Consider the following 19,832-nt stretch of genomic DNA (forward strand, 5'->3'; position numbering starts at 1 on the left):
CAAGTTAATGCAATTTAATTTAACTTCCATCTGATTATTTCTGTAGATTAGTTGATGATGAAGCTGGGAGCCAAGCCTTCCCACAAATGCAAAGCAAATCTGTGGAGAGGCTGAACAGGGATCCTGGGATGCCTCGTCCATGAAGCAGTGTTCCAGCCTCTTTATGTGAGGGAGTAGCCTGCAGCTCTTTCTTGCAAGACACCATACTTGTCAAAAGCTTTTAAAATAATTTTCTCTCCTTTGCTGCAATTGTGTATGCTGATATACAAGATTTGTGCTACTCACTGCAAGAATAACTAAAAAGCCATTTTACTAACTTGTAAGATGTGGTAATGCTTTGAAACATTCTAGGATGATCTGGATAGGAGAGGATCTGAATCTTTAATAGAAAGAAAAAATAAGTTCCCAGTCCTTGAGTTCAAAGAGAATGTTAAATTATGCCTTTTATAACTCCCTGAAAAAAACTCAGAAGTCAATGAAAAATAACTCTCATTTAATAATTTATTTCAAATCTCCATGTGTGTAAGCCCCTCTGAGTTTTGTGGGTTTGGGCTGTTTTTTGAACAACTTAAGGCTTTTTGGTAAATGGCACTGTGTAAAAGGAAGTTGTATCTATAAGAAAACAGTTCAAGTAGGAAAACCAAACCTCTCTGTCATGCCAGCTCTTTAAACAGTGTACACAGGATTGACCCCTGGGAGAAAAGGGACTGTGCAATGCCAGAGGAGCAGCCTTGAAGCCATAGTCACACAGTGTCATGGTGAGGGCAGTGATTTTACACCTTTCTGGTTTTGCTTTCCCAGAGTATGGCCAAGTCCATAAAAGAGACGTTGTGCTCCAGGGGCCAATTAAGGCAGTGGAAAGAGTTTTAGAAAATTCAGTGGTAGATGTGTAGGGAGAAGGCTGCTCCCCCATTCTCTTCCTGCTGTCCCCTTGTTGCTCCAGGGCTGCAGTCCCAGTGCAGCAGATGGGTGAATGCAATGTGCTCTTTGGGCTGTCAGCTTTCTCATCCCCTTCCCCTCTGAGAAAGATGCTCCATTAATACAACACGCTAATGACAGTTATGTGGTATATCCACTATATGTATGTTTATACATACATTTATGTAAAGCTAATTCTGGTTGAGATCGTCCTGCAGCTTGTAACCCAAACAAAGGACTCTCATCTGATGGCTGGATGACAAATGCAATGAGATGCAGACAGTGCTGTGGGTACTGATTCCTCTCAGTCTCCACCTCGCTACCTTGCCCCAAAGCTGTTCTGATGATGGTGCCTCCTCTGGATTTATAAACTCATGGAGGTGACCATTTGAAGCAGAGTGGCAGCAGCAGAGAAGTTTGGGCTCATTAGTGATTGCCTGGCACTTTAGTAAGAACAAAGGGAGTTTGGTGTCTTACCCAAATTTCAACTCGGTAATTACAGAGTGCCTTATTGGTGATTCCTCCTGCTTTAGTCTCTCAGTTATTTGGTTGGTGGCTATTACTGACCCATTCATTCCCGGATGCTATTGCATCCTCCTTGTCTCAGGAATTTATCCACTGCTTCCTTCTTTTACCTGCACTGTAAAGTCTGTAAAGTGCTCTGGGACCTGCCTGTGTAACAGGCATCACACAAGTGTGTAAGAAGATATCAATGTCAATAAATCAAATAGGTATGGGATGGCTGGGGCTAACCCTGCTGCGGGGGAGACAAGTGGGACTGCAAGAATCACAGTGAGAAATGTGCCCATCTCTTGCTCCCCACGGCTTCTGCTGGTGTGTCAGGCAGTAGGCTGCACTGGCAGCCTGGAGTTAAGGGCTGCATCTGCTCTTTGCTCCCCTGTGTCTCTGGGAGCAGCAGTGAGACTGTTGTCTCCCAGGGAGAGGTTCCCCAGCTCAGGGTATTGCTTATCAGTCTGTGCCTTGAGGCTGTTGATTCCTCTTTACCTGCTGATAGAAGTAATCCTGCCGGGAGGAATGTTCCCAGTGCATCCCTCAGTTGAACACAGATACTGGGAGGCCTGCCAGGCAGTCAGGGGAAGCACTGCTGATGCACATCTGTCTTAGGAAGCTAAAAACAGCAGTTCGTGGCCTTCTGGGGTTGGCCCGTTCCCTTCCACCCCTTTGGCCCATTTGTGGAGGCGGCTGTAGAGGGGGAAGCCCTTGTTCTCTCGGTAGATGTAGACACCTGTGATGGCATTCCACTGGGGGCTTGGCTGGACGCCCTCCACCGGGAACTCCTGCACCAGCTCCTTCTCCTCCTTGTCCAGTGCCACAAAGCCAAAGAATTGTTTCACATTCTTGGCTGCCAGGATCCTGGAGTGGACCTCGGCCGTGCGTCGGAAGAGCTTGTCCTCGTTGGAGCGGTACTGGGCCCAGTAGGCCTCCTGCCGGTAGCTCAGCGGCGAGCAGCAGTGCTTCAGGCACTTGGTGAGGAAAACCAGGACCGCAACGATGCCGATGAGCAGCCAGCCGAAGAGCTGGGAGGGAAGAGAGAGGCTGTGTTAGGACATGGCAAGGTGGTCTTACCCTCTCCCTGTGGCTTTCTCCCTGGTGAGCCTACCTGGGACTCGTATCTCAGCCTCCGGGTCACCTCGTCCCTGAACTTGGTGAGGTTTGCAGGGACGTCTCTACAGGGGATCTTGGCCAGCACCTCGGCCCCGTATTCAGCTGGAAACTTGTCCAGGGAGGATGGCTTGACAAACTCGCTGAGGGCACAGATGTAAGCTTCCCCACGCAGCAGCGAGATGACTGACCAAGTGATGGGTGCCACAGACGCTCGGCCCATGATGGAGCCGAAGAGGAGGAAGGTGGCAGCAGCAGAGAAGTTCTTGGCGCCACGCTTGTGGCACTCGGCCACCAGGTTCCAGGTGTGATTGTTCCAGATGACACCAATGACGAAGAGAGCCAGGGCCGGGACACCGATGGCAGCCAGCCCATAGATGTAGTTGCGGGCAGGGGAGCAGGGGCAGTGAAAGGCAACGACTGAGAAGAGCTCCTCGCTCCCCACTGTGCCCAGGGCCACCAAGCCATTGAAAATCATCACATCTTTGCTCTTGAAGAACAAGGAGAGGAAGCGGAAGTTCTCAGCGATGAGGGCGGCCATCTCGTCCGGAGGCTGAGAGGTGTGTGCTGCAGTGGGGCTGTGCTGGCTCAGCCCCCAGCACCGAGGAACACTCCAGTGGGGGATGAAATGGCCTGGCGCTAGCTGAGGTGCAAGGAGCTGTTCCAGGAGCAAGACACCTTCACTGGTGTCCCTTCCTTCCACCTGGTGTCCCAGCCTCTGGAGCTGGTTGCTGATACCAGGGATACTTCGAAAGGGGCTGAAAAGGGACTTTGCCTAAGCAGTATGTGAAACCTCAGCCATTTTAGTTTCCCACTAAGCCCTCCAAAAGCTTAATTACAGCAAAGATGACAGGTGGGACATACCTTTCTGTCCCTCTCAATTGCACGTTTGTCCTCTTTCCTTCTGCTTGGTCTTAGTCACCTGTCACAGAGGCAATTATTGTCAGCATCACTGGCAAACTCTTGATGATCACCCAAACCTGCAATGAAGGGAGGACATCATGTTACTGGGAAAACTGGACCAGAGCACTAGCACTAGGATATGTCCCCAGCCCTGCAACTGACTCACACCAGCCCAGCCATATGTGGCACATAGGTGCCGGGGTTGTGCTGCTTTGAAGCTGTTCTGTGTGGCTTTTGCCTCCCTCTTTAGAGCTGATGAGTTAACACTTAGGAATAGACACAGGTATGTGAGGAAGGCAGCAAGGGGTGCTGTGAGACATCCCAGCAGATTTGGGGGCACAGAAATGCGGCATGGGAGGCCCAGGCAGGAGCAGCCTTTGCTGAGAAGGCTGAAGGGATGCTTGGGGGCTGTTCATACCAGCAAGAGAAGTTGCTTTGTGGGAAAGCTTATCCTGATGTCCCAGGATGCAAACACCAAATGCTCATAGAGCTGGGACACCATTGTGTGAGCTTTTGCTAGGATTAGGTGTGGCAGGATGATCTCCCATCCTGCAGCTGATTGACAAAATTGTATTTCCTGTCCTGGCCTGCAGTCCCAGCTTAGCCTCTTAATTGCTGTCCTGAGACTGAGTCCCTCAACCTGCAGCCTCAGTGCCAGAGATGCTCTTTGGTGCCCTTTGCCTGTGTTATACCCCACCGACAGGGCTGCAGGCACCTGGGACCAAGCAGGGAAAAGCATGTTCCCTGATTTTTTTTTAAGGGCAGGGAAATAACTGGGGATTGTATCCATGCTCTCTGCAGCAATATCCATTCCCCCATCCCTTCTGCAAGCTGGATTCAATTGATTTCTTAGCTGACTTCCCATCAGTGCTGCACCCCCACGGGTTCTCCTCAGGAAGCCTCAAGCACCTTGCAAGCTCTGGGAACCCTCACTCGTGACAAAACCCTCTGGCCTCAGAGGAACTGCTCTCACCAGGCTTTGCTGGAGACAGGAAGGACCTGGGCACACAGCCAACCGTCTCTGGCAGCTTGCACAGTGCTGCAAGTACCAGCACACATCTGGGGCTACCTGGGAGCCATGGCCCACAGGCCTGCCCCAATGTCTTTCCTGGGCCACCCCAACTGCAGGGACAAGACTTCAGGGACAGAAGAGACAAAGATACTTTAATCCCTATGGTCTTTTGCACTCCCTTTCTCCGTGGGGCATAGGTGGGGAACAGGGACAGAAATTTTGCCTCTGTTCTTTGCTGTGTCTAATCCATGGCAATCCCTCTAAAGTCACACTGTGATATTGCTGAGTTCAAACGTAAACAGCCCTTAATGTCTTCCTGCAGCTTCCCAGTTTTCCATATGCAAAACTCCCTCTGCAAAGGAGACGGACCAGCCGAAAACTGCCACCACGTGATGGGGAGCCAGGCCTCCATCTCCATGCTTGCCGGAACTCCAGTTTGCAGCCAGATGCCAAGCCCACAAACTTGCTCAAGTTCAAGCATCTGTTGTTAGTTACCCACAAACAGCCCTGATAAACATGGCCCTGTAACCTTCCTGACAGAGCCTGGCAAATGGCAAAGCAAAAATCTGAGGAGCTGGCAAAGAGAAGTATTTGCCATTTAGAGGTTACCCTTCCTCTGCTTGGTAGTTATGATCTGGGAGAGAGGGTTGGGTAGGAGGGGAGAAGTTGTTTGCAGCAGGTAAGTTTTTAAGAGCCTCTGTTTCTTTCCCCAAAATATATATGAAAGCGAGAAAAAATGAAGTCACTTACTTGAAAAAGTTGTTGAAACCAGTTCTGGAGCCTTCTCAGCCCTTCCTGTGTTTTTTCGCTCAGGCTCTGGTTGTGGGGGGTTTCCAGCAGCACACAGGGCTGTGCAGGAGTTGGGATGCAGCCAAGGCTGGTCTGATGGGTGAAGTTAAAGCTTTTGAAAGCAGCCTTAACAGTTTGCGAAGGCTTCCTTATTCAGTTTGAAGCATGCTCTCTGCTGTTGGCTTTTGGGAAGAGGGAGGAGGTTGTTCTCAGGCTCTGAGCTTGGGTGGGGCAAAGAGCAGGCGCTTGGCTTCTGCTCTGTGCACAGCTGAGGTTGTGCCTTTAAGAATAAAAAAAAAAAGGAAATGAAAAGCTGAGAGAATGAGTCACTGGAAAAAGCACATCGTGCTTGCTCAGACTCATGATGCAGATGTGCAGTGGCTGGTTGGGACGGCCGGGAGTTTGCCTGGAGAACAGCAGCAACGAGGCGCCTTGCAGGGGCGCAGAGGGGAAATGGTGAATCCCCCCAGCCTGGGGCTTGGGTGCAGCCCCCATCGTCCCCAGGGGATGCCGTGATGATGACGGAGCCACACCAAGCAGGAAGGGACAGTGCAGGAGAAGCCCATGGTCCCACGAAAAGGGACAGAAACTTCTGTTTTAGCACACGGGAGCCGGCTGAGCCAGCGGGAAGGCGCCTGCCTGGGTGGATTTTTGGGGCATCACAAGCTCTGTGGGGTGCCAGGTTCCACTGTCCCCCACGAGGGACCGAGCAGGCTGGGGCTGAGCAGGGCTGGGGGCCGTGTGTGCAGGGCTGGGCACAGCCTGATTTTTGGCGGGTGCGGTGCATTCCTGCCTGGCTCAACTTTTCTGCTCACTGTTTCCCCTGCTTGAGCGATGCCTGCGAGGCAGCCGAGAGCGCCTCTCTTTCTCTTTGCTCCCTCCTCTCTGCCGTCTGTCCCTCAGCTCCAGCTCCTGCCCAGCCTGTTGCAGAGGCCGGAGGCCCCCATCCTCCTTCCCCACCTTCCTTGCCGTCTTGTCCCTGGGGTTAAACTCAGCCCTCCTCAGAGAATGTCTTCAGCACAGGCAAATCTTCAGCAACACCCACGTTCCCCTCCTCCCCGAGCAAATGTAGGCTCAGCCCAGCGCCGGCAGTTCAGCCGATGGGAATTTTGGACAGTCTTCTTTCCTACCCCCGGACCTGGGGTCCCCGGGCGGGTTTTTGCAGCTCCCAGTTGTTTGGGTGCGGTGCATCCCTCGGCACTCCCACACCCTCGGTGCTTGCCTGGGGCTGGCTCCCCTGCTGGCTTGGTGGGGGCCCTGGGGCTTGCTCCACGCTCAGAGCACTGCAACAAAGTGGGATCAGCACTGGGAGCACAGCCTGGCTGAAATCCAGGCTGTGTCGGGCTTTCTTGGGAAGGCTCTCCTCCCAAAGGCAATGAGCAATGTCCCCAGATTCCAGCATGGAGAGGAGAACCTGCCTGATCTATCAGGACTCTGCAACTGCTCAATTTGCTGCATGGGGGCAAAACTCTAATCTTAAAAATCTTAGTTAAAAGTCCAAGAGTTTCTCATTGCAAATGCACCTAGTTAATTTGATACCTTAATTGCTGTGCCACGGAGCCCGCCATCCCTCCGTGCTGCTCACCATCGTGGGGGACTCTGAGCATGCCTTTCTCAGTGAGCCACGAACAGCACCAAACTGCAAATAATAGGAGTGGAAACCACCTTTATCTTTTAATCTCCTTTGCTTTGTAAATCAGGTTTTGTGCCTATTAATTTCTGGGCAGGTGCATTAATTAAAGTTTGGGTGTGAAGATTAATGACAAAGCTATGTCACGCTCCTTTCTCCTGGGAGTTGGCCAGATTCAAGCCTGCCCTTGACTATGAGCTTTCGAAGATGCTCTCACAGCAGCCAGGAGAATTTCCTCATCACTTTTGTCCTTTGTTCTCTTCTCCCCAAAGCCTCTGTGGAGTTAAACACTGATAATTAAGGTTTATGCAAACGACAGTCACATCAGTTACTCATAATAAGTTGTTTGGACAAGAACACCGCAGCAGAAATTTCAAGTGGATGAACATCTTGGAAGGGACGTGGCAGGGCTAAAACTCATCCCTCAAAAGGGGTTTGCCTTCTGCATATTTGTAATAAAATCAGAGCCACTGGGAAACCCTCTTCTGGGCTCTGATTTCCATGGTCACCCCAAGGGCCTGCATCCTGTCATCCTCTGTTTCTATGGAAGTGGGCAGCCACCTCGTATTGTGTAATGTTGGGGGTGACTTCCCGGCTTCTCCTCTGGGGGCCAGGGCTGGCTGCTGCTGGTGGCTGTGCACTGGCAAAACTCTTCAACTCACACAGCCTCAGCACCTCTGGCTTGGCCTGGGGGCTCTTCCAGTCCTTTTCATTGCATCCAAGTAAAGAAACACCAATGGCTTTTGTAAATAGCTGTTATAAATCCTGTTGTTTGAGCACAGAGCTTGAATGGTAAGCCTAAATTATTCATTTGGCTTCTTAAACAAATATCCAGGTGGGTTTTAAACAACAGTATTTGTGTCAGGGAGAGATACAGGAAAAATTCTAAGAGTAAATCGTCCTGAGGCAGATTTGTGACAGGGTGTTGGCCTGGCCTCCTCTCCATTCCCTGTGCTGAATGCTAGCTGCGCTCCTTGTCTGGACACTTCCCTCAAGGAGCATCTCTGTGGAATCCTCATTTAATGGTACCTGTAACACCAGCCACGCTGTTTCTGTCACATGTAGTGCAATATGGGATGTCTCTTCACTAGCTCATTGCTTTGGTCAAATTTATTTTAAGGCTTTTTTTGGCTTGGGCCCCCGTATGTCTGTGGGGAAGTAGTGTGTGGAGGGGTTATGTGATCCTTTAGGGTTTCACAACTTGGCACCAGAAATGGGCACTCTCAGCTTGTTTCCCCACCAGGGGATTTTTAATACTGCCTAGACCCACATGCTGAGCACGTCATGAAAGAGAGGAAGTTTTGCACATCTGGTAGTGTCTGTCTTGGCAATTGCCACAACACAAACCTGGTGCTCAGTGGTGTGGGACACATAGCACATCTGGCTGCCACATTGCACCCCTCAGCATCCCTGGGGCTTGTCCACCATGGCCTCGCAAAATTATCCTTCCTGGCACACAACTCGTTACCTGGATCACCGTTGCTGTGGGACTGGATGTGAGAGCCGATGGGAGCAGATGGGATCACACTGAGCCCTTTGGGTGCCTGTTCCCCTGCAGCTGCTGTGGCAGCAGCCCTTGCCTGTGCCCTGGCTTCTGCTCTCTCTGCAGCCCATCTCACAAAAACGTGATCTGCCTCTGCCCAGCCCCATGGGCCCTCACACCCAGCTGTAGTAGGCAGCTGTCTCTTTTCGGGGGGCAGAGGGATGCATGGGGGGCTGCCCTTCTCCTTCCCAGCCATTTCCAGTGGGTTGGGCAGGTGGGTGGAGGTGCAGTGGGGGCTTGCACCTGTGCCAGCTCTTCAGGGCCATGTTCATGGTGCCCTGGTCGGTGATGCCCAGGAGCTTCTCGGCAGCTTCCCCTGCGTCAGCAGGGGCTTTCCTGGGCAGGTGGCAGCGAGTGGCCACCAGGTCTGTGCTCATGCCCTCAAAGAACTGCTGGATGCAGACCTTGGCAAAGCTCCTGGCGTGCTCTGCACACGTCTCATCGAACAGCTTGCGCTCGATGTCGATGTAGTGGGACCAGTATCTGCTCTTCAGGAAGGCAGCCTGGCTGAAGCAGGGCCGAAGCGATCTGACCAAGAAAGCCAGAGTGGTCATCAGCAGCACAAAGCACCAGCCCAGAGCCTGCAGGGATGAAGGGGAACCAGAGCTGTCACAGGCAGGCAGAGAACCAGCCAGCAGAACCCCCCTGGTTTGCAGACAAGCCTGACCCCACTTTGGGCTGTTTGACACTTGGCTGTGTTTACCCTGCCAAACTGGACGAGGAGGCCCTACGAACCATTTGCCCTGAATTTTTGTTCAGTGCATCCACATAGGCAGCACCTCTTGCTTCTTGTCTTGTAGAGCACCAGCAGGCACTGACCATAAATAACATCAGGGCTGAATCCTGTGCCCAGCCCTTGGTCCTGCCTCCAATATGATGGTGCCTCACCCAGGTCTAGGATAGCCTGTGTCCTCTGACTTGAAGTATTGCCCCAGATACTCCCTGGTTTATGCAGCTGTCTTAGCTCTTTTTCCAAGCTGAACTTAGTGACATCTACTGTGAGTGGGCAGCAGTGAAACCTCTCCTGTTAATGGGGTCTGACAGAAAGGGTGAGATGAGGACAGAGCCAGAACCAGTTTGTCTTGTTCACCATCAGTCTTAGCTCAGGCTGCCTCCAGGCTGTGCTGGCAGAGCTCGTGATGTTCAACCCTCCTGGAAATGCAGCCCCCTAAAAGAGCACGTCGGGGGGGGTGTTCTATGTGGGACCTCCTGTTTTTCAGCTCCCAATGCTTTCCAGCTAGGGTATGCCCAGGAAAATCTGCTTTGTGTCTTTGGAGAAGTCCCCGTGGCTCCATTTCTCTTAAAGGGGATAATCATTCCTGTCTGCCCTAAGGAGGTAAGGCAGAAGGTCTGCTTCTAAATGGGAGTGCATGAGTGACAGGTGTTTCAGACCATTTTGTCTCCAGCGTGGCCAGGAGCAGAGGGTTTGAGAGGAATTAAGCACAGGACAAATGGTTAGTGGAACATCTTCATTTGTGGTTCCCTGGGATGACTAATAAACACACCCTGGCTGCTCCCATGCACAGCAGAGACAAGTGGCATAGATGGCTATCGGCCCGCTGCTTGCACATGTTGTAATAAGAAGCAAGAGCAACTGATGGGTTATTGGAGAGGGTGACAACCCACCAGCCACTGAGTAAGATCCATCTCAGCCCCTTCTGAGCTTGCTCTGAATTAATACATGCAGATGGTTTGGCTGTCACTGCTCTGTAGCCCTGGTCTGCCCAGGCAGGAGAGGGGGCCAATTATCAGGATGACATACAGCTACAGCCTCTGCACCACACTGGAGGCATAACCCCACAGAGCTGAGTCTGAACACCTTGTACCCCTGTGAAATCACCCATCTCTCCTGCTGTAGCTTGATTTCAACAAGGAGATTCTGTTGAGGGAAGAGCTTGGGCTGGCAGTGCCTAACCCCAATCCACCAGTGAGGGCACAGCCATGGTGCCTCTTACCTGTGAGATGCAGCGCAGGTACCTGATGGCCACTTCGTTGGCAATGAGCTGCTGCCCATTGTAGATCTCCTTGCAGGGGATTCGGGCGAGGATCCGCTGTACCTCCCCCTGGGAGAGGCGGGGGTGGCTGGCATTGCCCAGGGTCTCCACGGGCACCGAGGTGCAGAAGGCACAGGTGATGCACTTGCCGTCCAGCAGTGTCACCGACAGCCACACCACGGGGGCGATCATGGCCCGCTGTGCCATGGAGCAGAACATGTAGCGCAGCACAGCCGGGTCCTTCCCCCGCCGGCCCCGCGGCCGCCGCCACTCCTCTGCCAGCATGGAGATGTTGTTGTTCAGCACAAAACCCAGCAGGAACAAGATGAAGGGGGGCACCAGGAGGATGCCCAGCCCGTAGGCCAGGTTGTACTGTGGCAGGCAGGGGCAGTTGAAATCAAAGGCTGAGTACATCTGGGTGCTGGCAAGGGCCATGATCCCACAGATGCCATTCATGAAGGACTCCTGGTTGGACTGGAAAAACTGGAAGATCATCCGAAACTTGTCCATCTTTGCTTGATTCCTTCCCCTGCCAGGGTCCAAGCTGTGGCCTCAGTCTATTTCATTCTTTCAGATTTCCTCTTCAAAGATGGCATCACTAAGTTTCTGTGCAGTCCACTCTTTCATCCATGCACTCTTGCAACTCCACTATTTAAAGCAGAAAATTAACATTTTTTCCTGCTGATTTTGCTGCCTACAAAAGTTTAGAGTTTGCTTCCTGCTGCTCGACCTGGGTTATTTCTAGTTTGCAAAACCTGATTTCATTCTTCTCCACATCCCCATTCCTGCAGTCTTCCAGCCACTAGCTCTCTTTGCTGGAGGCTGCAGGTGTTACCATGGCTGTGTCCTCTCCAGAACACTTTGTGCCCTGGGCAGAGGAGGCTGATTGGCCTCTGGGAACCTGTTTGCAAATGCAGGGGGTGGATGTTCCTCCCAGGACTGAACAGGACACCCCATCTCTACAGTGCTGGCACACATGGAAAAATGGGGTTCCAGAGCTTCCCCCTTCCCTCCATGTGTCTGCCTTGCCTCAGCAGCATCTGAGGCAAGCACCTTGCAGGTCTGCCAGCCCTTACTTCTGGACCTGCTTCACTGGGAAATAACTTTTCTTTTTTATTCTGCAGAGGGAAGGGAAAAGAAAAGGAAAGGCAGAGGAAGGAGAGGTAACAGGCAGGGCTTGGCTTCCACAACACAAATCTAAAGGAATGGATGGTGTTGATGGTGCTCTCTGCATTTCAGTTCCCAGGTCACAAAGCAGCCTTGGTGCACTTGGTTACTCCCTCAAGCTGGCCAGAAAATGGGGGATTCCTGGGACTACAAGTGGCTGTGAAACAGGTGGTGGCAGTTGCTCAGTTGTTCATGTCCAGGCACCACCTGAGCTGATGTGATTATCAACATACATCTGACTGGGCACCAGTGTGACTGCAGTGGTGGCTGTGGGACATGTCACCAAGGGAAGCTGTGCACAGGTGGGTGGCACACGGAGGACACAGGAGAGGTACTTTCCCCTCAAGGTTTTGCAGTGTGTCAGCGCTGAGCTGGGAAGCCAGACCAGACTTTTTGACCATTAATCAGTGCTGCAGTTTCTGAGTCTGCCCTGCACCACTTCTGGGGCTCAGCTGATTATGCTGAGTTGACCCTGAGATGCCAGCACAGAGGTGAGCACAGAGCACGTGGGTAACACCTGAGCAGTCTTAGCTCTGCCTGCTGTGGAGAGGTTAATTGCATGATCTCATCAAATGGGAAGAGATTTTGCTGCATGAATATAGATGAGGCCTATTGTAATTATTGCTAGCTAAGACCTCAGGCTGGCTTCTCTATTCACCTGACAAGTGGCTTTTTGAAGGGCAGTTCACATCAAAGCCTGCGTGAATCAACCCTGTAAAAAGCTGAGAGCTTTTTGATCTCCAGGAAAACCCTGCCTTTTATTAAACATGAATTGAGGGCCTGAGCTTGCTCAGTGTACAGCACTACAGTTCTCACTGAAGCCAGCAATAGTCAGTGGGAATCAAAAAAGAGCCCGTAGAAGACAATGCCTGGGTCTTTCTTTCCATGTTGCCTTGTTAGGAAGGACTTTGTTTTCATGAGCTTCCCAACAGAAAGTTCACTCTAACTGACTTGCAAGGGAAGGCAGAGCTGATGATTCCTCCCAGATCCCAACTTATTTGTGCTCTGGAAACCCTGTCCTGAAAGAGATGGTACATGCCTAAGTTCCTCCCTGGACCCAGTCCTGCACCTGCACCCCAAGACAGACTCCAAGGTGTGGAGTTGAGGAGGGTCTTGCATGTCCCAGTCACTGTAAGATATAGAAAGGAGGGATGTGAAAGCAGTAACAATTCCCATCAGGAGAGTTTAGGAAGTGACTGGGGAAGCTGTCTTTGCAGTCAGCTCTGCTGTTTCACAGGCTCTTGGCAGGTGAGGATCCCTAAGGATACCTGACATATCTGCAGGTCAGGCATCACAGCAGCCTTGAGAGACAGCTGCTAAAGTTTGTGAATGATCCTCTCTGGCCCAGGAGGGTGCACACTTTTAATAGAGCTGGTGGGAAGAGACCTCTGGAGATTTTTTGATTCACTCATCACTCTCTGTGCAGAGCATGTTCAGGCTCACATATAATTGGGATGTGATTATTTCCATAGATGGAGGTGCCATAGACTTTCTGGGCAAGCCTTCCCATCACCCTCAAAATCAGTTTTCTTCTGTGTAAGTGGATTTTTCCTGCATTTTGGGTTTATTGCCTCTTGCCCTGTCATGGGGTGCCAGATATCACTTTCCACACTGGAGAAGAGTTCTTGGGCTTTAAAAAGAAACATATGAACACCCACAGCCCCAGCCAACTGGAGCTATTGCATGACAAGACCAGACTCTCCCAGCAGCACGTGAACCTTTGTAGACCTTCAAAATCTATGGAGCACCCTGTTTGCTCCCTCCTGGTACACATAACAAATCTGTTCCTCTTCCCCCTTTTAGCCTTTCATTTTTTGTGGCTGCAATGGGATGACTTAAAACCTGAGCACATGGAAAGCAGCATGCAAATGGAGCTGCAGACCTCAGCTGTGAGCATGTTAGGAAAATACCCAATTTGACTAATATGGAATGGTGTGTCCAAACTGAGCTGCAGCCTCAGATTTGTGATGTTCTGTCTGATAAAAGTAAACCAGAGACACAATTCAAAGTGCTGATTTCAAAGAAGTGCTCAGAAGCTCCCTGCATCTAAAGAGCTCCTGGAGAAAAGACCACTGTGGTTTTCCCTACCAGCATGGGCCACAGCTGGCTCTGTGCACTCTCCTAGCATATCCAAGAGAGCTTGGGGATTCATCCAGATCTGAGTTTGCTATGCAAATAAGAAAAGCTCTGCAGCCCATCCCTCTGTACCCTGCAGCTCCTGACTGAGCCTCAGTGGGCAAAGGGGTGCAGCTGCCCATGGTGGGCTGTGGAAATTTTTTGCCTCCCAGTGTTTTACCCAGTACATCCTCATCCTCTGGCCTGTGCATACAAACGTCCTGGGCAGGAGGTGACCCACCTGCCAGCAGCTTTACAAGTCAAATTGGGGGATTAATATGAATTTTTATTTTGATCCATTATTTTGGATTTAGTCCCAATGTGGTGGCAGGTTCCTCTGCCCCTATCCCACCCTCTTCTTTCCTCCTGGATGCCCTGCTTGCCCCACCTATCCATACCCAAGGAGATATTTCTTCTTCACTCCCACCTCCCCCCAGCCCCTCCACGTTGCGCCTCTCCCTCCAAGAGACAAAGTGGGCATCAGTGTGAGGTTCATCCTGGAGGAACAGATGTGTCTGTTCTGGGTTAGTTTGCAGTAAAGGCTTTAATGCATCCAAGCAGCAGTGCTGGACAGAAACACCAGTCAAACTGGCACCATGTACAGTGGGGGCTGGAAAAGGCAGGTGAGAAAGCAATTATCATCAAAGACTCAGAGGTAAGGTTACATTCAAACAGCTTTGAAACTATGGATGGAAATGCCCAAATAGGTGTTGAAAGGATGATCATCTGGATAGTTCAGTTTGTACTCAAATCTAACAGGGGAGTGTTTAAAGTCTGTTCTCACACTTCTCAGGCAGAGTCAGTGTGTCCTTTCCGTGGCTTAGCACCAGTGCCTACAGCAGCCACTAAACCCCAGATAGCCCCATGGTTGTGTTTTGCAAAGCCTCCATCTCCTGTTCCTTCTGCAAATCCAACCCAATCCGATCCTTACTCAGAAGTGTCTTCAATTAAAGTTATACTGCTCCATGAATTTTAGTTGTATTTCATTTTTAAAATGCATGGAAGTATTGATGGGTTGTGAGAGGAAGGCAGAGCAGTTTGGCAGCTGGGCTGGGGGCAGCCAGAGCTCTCAGCAGATGGGAAGACATAGGAGGTGGTTTTGCCTTTTTGAGTAAATATGTTGGTGTGGTACTAAGAGAGTTGCAATTAAATAATTTCTGTGTCAGCTCTGATAACCCTTTGAACCAGATTTCATTGGAATGGGCAGGAGCTCCTCACACCTCTGTGTGTGTATGGTTTGTATGCAGCCAGATGCTGCTGCTCTGGTTAAATCCTTCCTCTAGCCAGAACACTTTTATCACAGCTGTAAGAAGGTGCAAACTCTTTGGTATGACAAAAGTGCCCCAAGGGTCCTTGGCTGAGAAATGTCATTAACAGTGACTGCATCTGGGACCCTCGGCCCCTCAGAACTAGCTGACTTTGGAGGTTTTGCTAGGCAGGCCCTGGAGTGGAGCCTTTGAGGTTGCAGATTTGAAGGAAGGTATGTCACCTGCCTGCAGGTCCTTGCTTTGTGCAGAGGTTTGGCAATGCTCCTTCTGTGCCTGCAGGACAAAGCCCCCTTTACACACTGGTGTGCTGGGGGAATTTGGAGTGGCTGCTGGCATTTTCTGCCCTGGGCAGAGGGGATCTGTCTCGTACCAGGGGATGCCTCTGGTGTGCCTGGCTGACATCCAGGGGAGGTTTCTCATAGTACCACGTTTTCAGAAGTTTGTTCACCTGGTCATGATCTGTGATACCCTGGAGAAGACCTTCCCCTCCTTCAGCCCCCTCTCCCTCCCTAGGCAAGCTGAAGCTGTGCAGTTTGATCTCTTGCTGCATGCTTTCGAAGAAGTGGAGGATGCATTTGTGAGCAAAGAGCCGGCTGTGCTCACAGCAGGTGTCCTCAAAAATCTTTTGCTCAATGTCAATGTAGTTGCTCCAGTGACGTGCCTGCAGGAGGGTGGCCTGGCTGAAGCAAGGTCTGAGCCAGCGGGCAAGGAAAGCTGCTATGATCAGGATCAACAAAATGCTCCAGCCAAGTGCCTGTGTGATAAGAAAGAAGCAGTGAAACAGGAGCAAGTCAGACACAAGGACTGGCACAAGCTCTTTTCCTGCATCAGAGAGACAGGAGGCTGGAGGGGAAATGTGATCATCTGGACTCCTGGCTTTGATTTGTCCCTGTAGTCCAGCACCCCACACTGTACCCAGAGGGTTGGTATCACTTCCTCCCAGAGAATATGGGATATTTATCTGTGCATGAATCATTCAGTAAGGATAACTGATTGCAAAATTGCCTGGAGCAGACAGGCATTTGCTATCAGCATAGGAGTACCCCAGGGAAAGGAGACATTAGTGCTCTCCTTTGGCATTTCCTTATCTCCAGTGATCTTCCTCTGCCACCTACACTAACTCCAGGGCCCAGGAGTCCCCACTGCTACATGAAGACGTCCCAGACTATGGGCAGCTCCCTTTGATAAGAAAGAAGATCTTGTTTTCAATGACCTTCCACGAGTCCCAAAGCCTGACCTGGCACTTCTATACCAAAAGCTGAAGCCAGTCAGGGCTCCACTCCCCATTGTGCCCTGTTCTATTGCTCCTGAGCAAGCTGTTTTCATCTGTCTAAACTTGCACTGTCCTTAAAACAGTGGGTCCTGTCTGCAGGGCTGGCAGTTAGAAGGATCTTTTTATACTGAACAGAGAGATACTGAACAGGAGACACAACATCTTGTATTATCTGGGTTTAGAAGCTGCAGGTTCTTCTATGAAACCATCCATAATTTCTGTTTCCCTACCCAACTTAAGATTATCACTTAGGATAGCAATGTTTGGAGGCAAAAAGAAGCACAGAGCAGCTTTGCTCGCAGCCTGACCACAATGAAGCGATGGCAGATCAAGGAAGAGCAGGAGCAGATGCCACATGCCAGGTCACCTCACCAACATGAGAGGCTCTGCCAGCAGTGACCCACCTGGGACCAGCAGCGCAGGTACCTGGACACTGCCTTGCGGGACGTGTTGTTCCTCATGAGCTCGTCATCCTTGCAGGGCACCTTGGCCAGCAGCTGCTGCACCTGCTCTGTGCTCACATTGGCAAAGCCCACAAACTTCTGGGGATCCATGGAGCCACTGAAAGCACAGATCAGGCATTTGCCATCCAGGAGGGTGACTATGATCCAGACAACAGGGGCAACCATGGCTCGCTGCATGATGGAGGAACACATGTACCTGGAGCAGCAGAGAGAGGTGAGTGGGTTAATGCAGGGAGCTTTCTCCTCATCCTGAGGGATGCAGGCTGTCCTATGCCAAGCAGTCTTTCCAGACCCAAGGAACAGATTCCCAGGGCTGCCCTCAGCATTGCTCCCGCTGATGCTTCTTCTGCTCTGGGATGTCTTTGTTGGTTCTGCCTCTCAGTGAAACCTGCACTAGCACAAGAGAGTGCTCTGTGTGCTGCCTGCCCTCAGTGCACAGTCCCCTCAGCATGTGCATGCCTTGATTGTACCCTTATGTCTCTCATGCACAGATCTTTGTCAGCTCTCCCTAGTCTTCCACGTTCATGCTTCCTTTTCTCATCATTTTCAATCTGGAAAATCCCCTATTTTCTGCAGCCTTTCTTGCCTCTCTCTGAGCCAACCTGTGTACTGCATAAAACTTTACTTATAACAGATGGAACATTATTCTCCTCACCCTTCTACCAGTACAAATTAGTAAAAACTCAGGTGAAGGGAGTGAGACCATGAGGCTTTTGATAAAGAATGACCGTGATGAAAATGCCACACCTTCTGCATATTTAAAAGGAAATGCCTGATGTTTTTGCACATGGAAGCCCCAGAAGACACCCTGTGAGTGCATGACAGGACAGCAGCAATGCAGTTTCCCAGGGTGGTGGCATAAGCCACCAGTATTGAGGCACTCCTGCTCTCCTTAGCTGGGATGGAACGAGCCTGCCTTAATTTCTGCTGGATGTAAATACATTTCCCAGACCCCTGCCCCCCCAGGGTCATGGGGAGAGGTCTCAGGAGATGAGCTTACAAGAAAATTAATCTACCAGGAGGATCAAAGCTACGGAGAAGGACAGCTAAACAGGAGGTGAGAAGAGGGATGCCACTGCCACTGCAAACCCCACCTGATGACAGCTTGGTCCTTCTTCCTGTGCCCCAGTGGTCGCCTCCACTCCTCCAGCATCACCAGGGACTGCCTGTTGAGGATGAGGCCACACAGGAAGAGGATGATGGGGGGCACGAACATGATCCCCAAGCCATATGCCATGTTGTACTGGGGCAGGCAGGGGCAGCTGAAGTCCAAGCTGGTGTACATCTTTACACTTGCCAGGGCCAAGAGCCCACAGATCCCGTTCATTACAGACTCCGAGTTGGATTGGAAGTAGTGGAAGATCATCCGGAAACGGTCCATGGTGTTCTTTTGGCCAGGGGTGCTCCTCCTGGGAAACCCCTGCGCTGCTCGGAGGGCCTGTCTCCCTCTGTCCCTCCTGCTGCTGCCACAGGGCAGGGCATGCAGCTCAGCTCCCAGTCAGCAGGAGGATGAGGATGGAAGAGAGCTGCTGTGGTAGGAGGGACACCCTGTACTGGGGCTTCCCCACTGGCACACGGCTCTCACGGGGCTGTCTCTTACCCACTGCTTGTCTTCCAGGGCAGTTGGTAGCTTTTCTAGGTGAACTGATGGATACAGTCTCCAGCAGCCTTTTTTATCACCTTGTTTTTCATTTTCAGGGCTGTGCCACATGGCAAGCAGTCACAGCCTCCAGTGATGCCCGGTCCCCCCTCCAGGAGATGGTAACTCTCTCTAGAGAGCCATTGGTGGATGCCTGCGAGCTGCTCTCTGCTGATTGAAGCCTGTTGAGTGATTCACTGCCCAGGAGAAACCAGGTAAATCAAATGAGCTCATCTGTGCTCCTGCTACTGCCCCACTTCTCTTTGCATGTCCCCAGCCCTGTGTGGGGCAGGGGGGAAGGCAGGGAGCACACACCTGGCTCAGTGTGTTGCAAGCTCAGATTTCCCTATGAAAATGGGCTGAAAGGACCAAACCTCTAGTCAGGAGGATGTGAGACTCGATAGCTTTCAAAGCCTGGAATAGCACCTGGGGGCAAAGGCTGCTCTTGGCTGTGCATCCTGTACATACTGGGGTATTTGTACCATGCTACATCCATGTCTCTTGCACTGGGGCACTTCTGGCTCCCCATCAGAGGGCACGAGGCAATCAGAGCAGCTGGTTCTTTTGTCCCATGGGAGTGGGTTATCATCTTCATTATCTTTTTATCTCAGAAGTTCATTTTACAGATAAATACAAGTCATTGCCACACAAGGAAGTTCTGAGGGTTTCTCCTGACATATTGAACCTAATTTTCCTCTCCCCAGCTTTCCTCTGAAAACACTTTCAGATTTCTCCTCAGCTCAGGTTTCCAAATGCATTCAGGAAAGGGGGAGGGGAAAAGGGTGTTACTTTTAACTATTTCATTAAAAAAGAGAGGAATTCTCCTGCCTGCCAGCACTGGGGTTTCTGCCCATGCTATCTCCCACTGGTTCCCTTGATGGGATCATGTTGAAAGGATCAGCAGGGAGGAGGTACCTGTAGCTGTTCACAGGCACATACCGATGAATCACAGATGAATGCCATCTCCTGCAGTCTGAACAGCAACTCGCACAGTTCCTTTAATGAAATACATTTGCTCCAACCATAACATTTGTGCTCTCCTTTACCTGTGAGTGAATTGCCTGTTAACGTTCATCCATCAGCAATAAAAACCCCTGGCTAACCAGCTCATGTTTCCATTTTGCCATTATAGGACATCAGGACCCCTCCACATTGCTGTTATAGGGCATCATGACCCCTGGCTGAACTCCACAGTTGATTTTTAGCCAGGGTGCAGCCGGTCTTGGTTCTCAACTGCTTCAATACTCAGTGGGTTTCTCATTTAATGGCTTACATTTATGTGCTGACTCGGCTTCAGAAAGTGTTGTGCACTCTCTGTAGAACAATTACTTTAGAAAAATCATTTTGCCTTTCTAGCTCTCCTGGGCAAAAACACAGTAAAAGTTAAACAGTTCCTTACAGCTCAGGAAAATAAGACATAAAGAGAGTAGGAAACCTCCTCTGGACAGGACGATCTACAAGGGAATTTTCCTTCTCCCAGGTGCCTCTAACCTG

At 51.0% G+C, this 19,832-nt stretch overlaps 3 protein-coding genes across 3 annotated transcripts; all 3 read right to left on the reverse strand.

Annotated features, from left to right (window-relative positions):
• Nucleotides 1-483: 483 nt before the first annotated feature.
• CALHM2 (calcium homeostasis modulator family member 2) lies at nucleotides 484-5,515 on the reverse strand. The gene is made up of 3 exons (XM_059851904.1): nucleotides 5,207-5,515; nucleotides 2,540-3,521; nucleotides 484-2,456 (listed from the first exon to the last, which is right to left on the reverse strand). Exons 2-3 carry the CDS (start codon nucleotides 3,080-3,082, stop codon nucleotides 2,040-2,042), a joined length of 960 nt encoding a protein of 319 aa, XP_059707887.1. The 5' UTR covers nucleotides 3,083-3,521; nucleotides 5,207-5,515; the 3' UTR covers nucleotides 484-2,039.
• A 3,016-nt stretch (nucleotides 5,516-8,531) lies between these two features.
• Nucleotides 8,532-10,922, reverse strand: CALHM1 (calcium homeostasis modulator 1). The gene is made up of 2 exons (XM_059850781.1): nucleotides 10,374-10,922; nucleotides 8,532-8,999 (listed from the first exon to the last, which is right to left on the reverse strand). The coding sequence occupies exons 1-2, from the start codon at nucleotides 10,920-10,922 to the stop codon at nucleotides 8,532-8,534; spliced, it is 1,017 nt and encodes a 338-aa protein (XP_059706764.1).
• Nucleotides 10,923-15,254: 4,332 nt separating this feature from the next.
• Nucleotides 15,255-18,080, reverse strand: CALHM3 (calcium homeostasis modulator 3). The gene is made up of 3 exons (XM_059852290.1): nucleotides 17,794-18,080; nucleotides 16,640-16,895; nucleotides 15,255-15,716 (listed from the first exon to the last, which is right to left on the reverse strand). The coding sequence occupies exons 1-3, from the start codon at nucleotides 18,078-18,080 to the stop codon at nucleotides 15,255-15,257; spliced, it is 1,005 nt and encodes a 334-aa protein (XP_059708273.1).
• Nucleotides 18,081-19,832: the final 1,752 nt, after the last annotated feature.

The sequence above is a fragment of the Haemorhous mexicanus genome, chromosome 7, assembly GCF_027477595.1.
Source record: "Haemorhous mexicanus isolate bHaeMex1 chromosome 7, bHaeMex1.pri, whole genome shotgun sequence".
NCBI lineage: Eukaryota > Metazoa > Chordata > Aves > Passeriformes > Fringillidae > Haemorhous > Haemorhous mexicanus.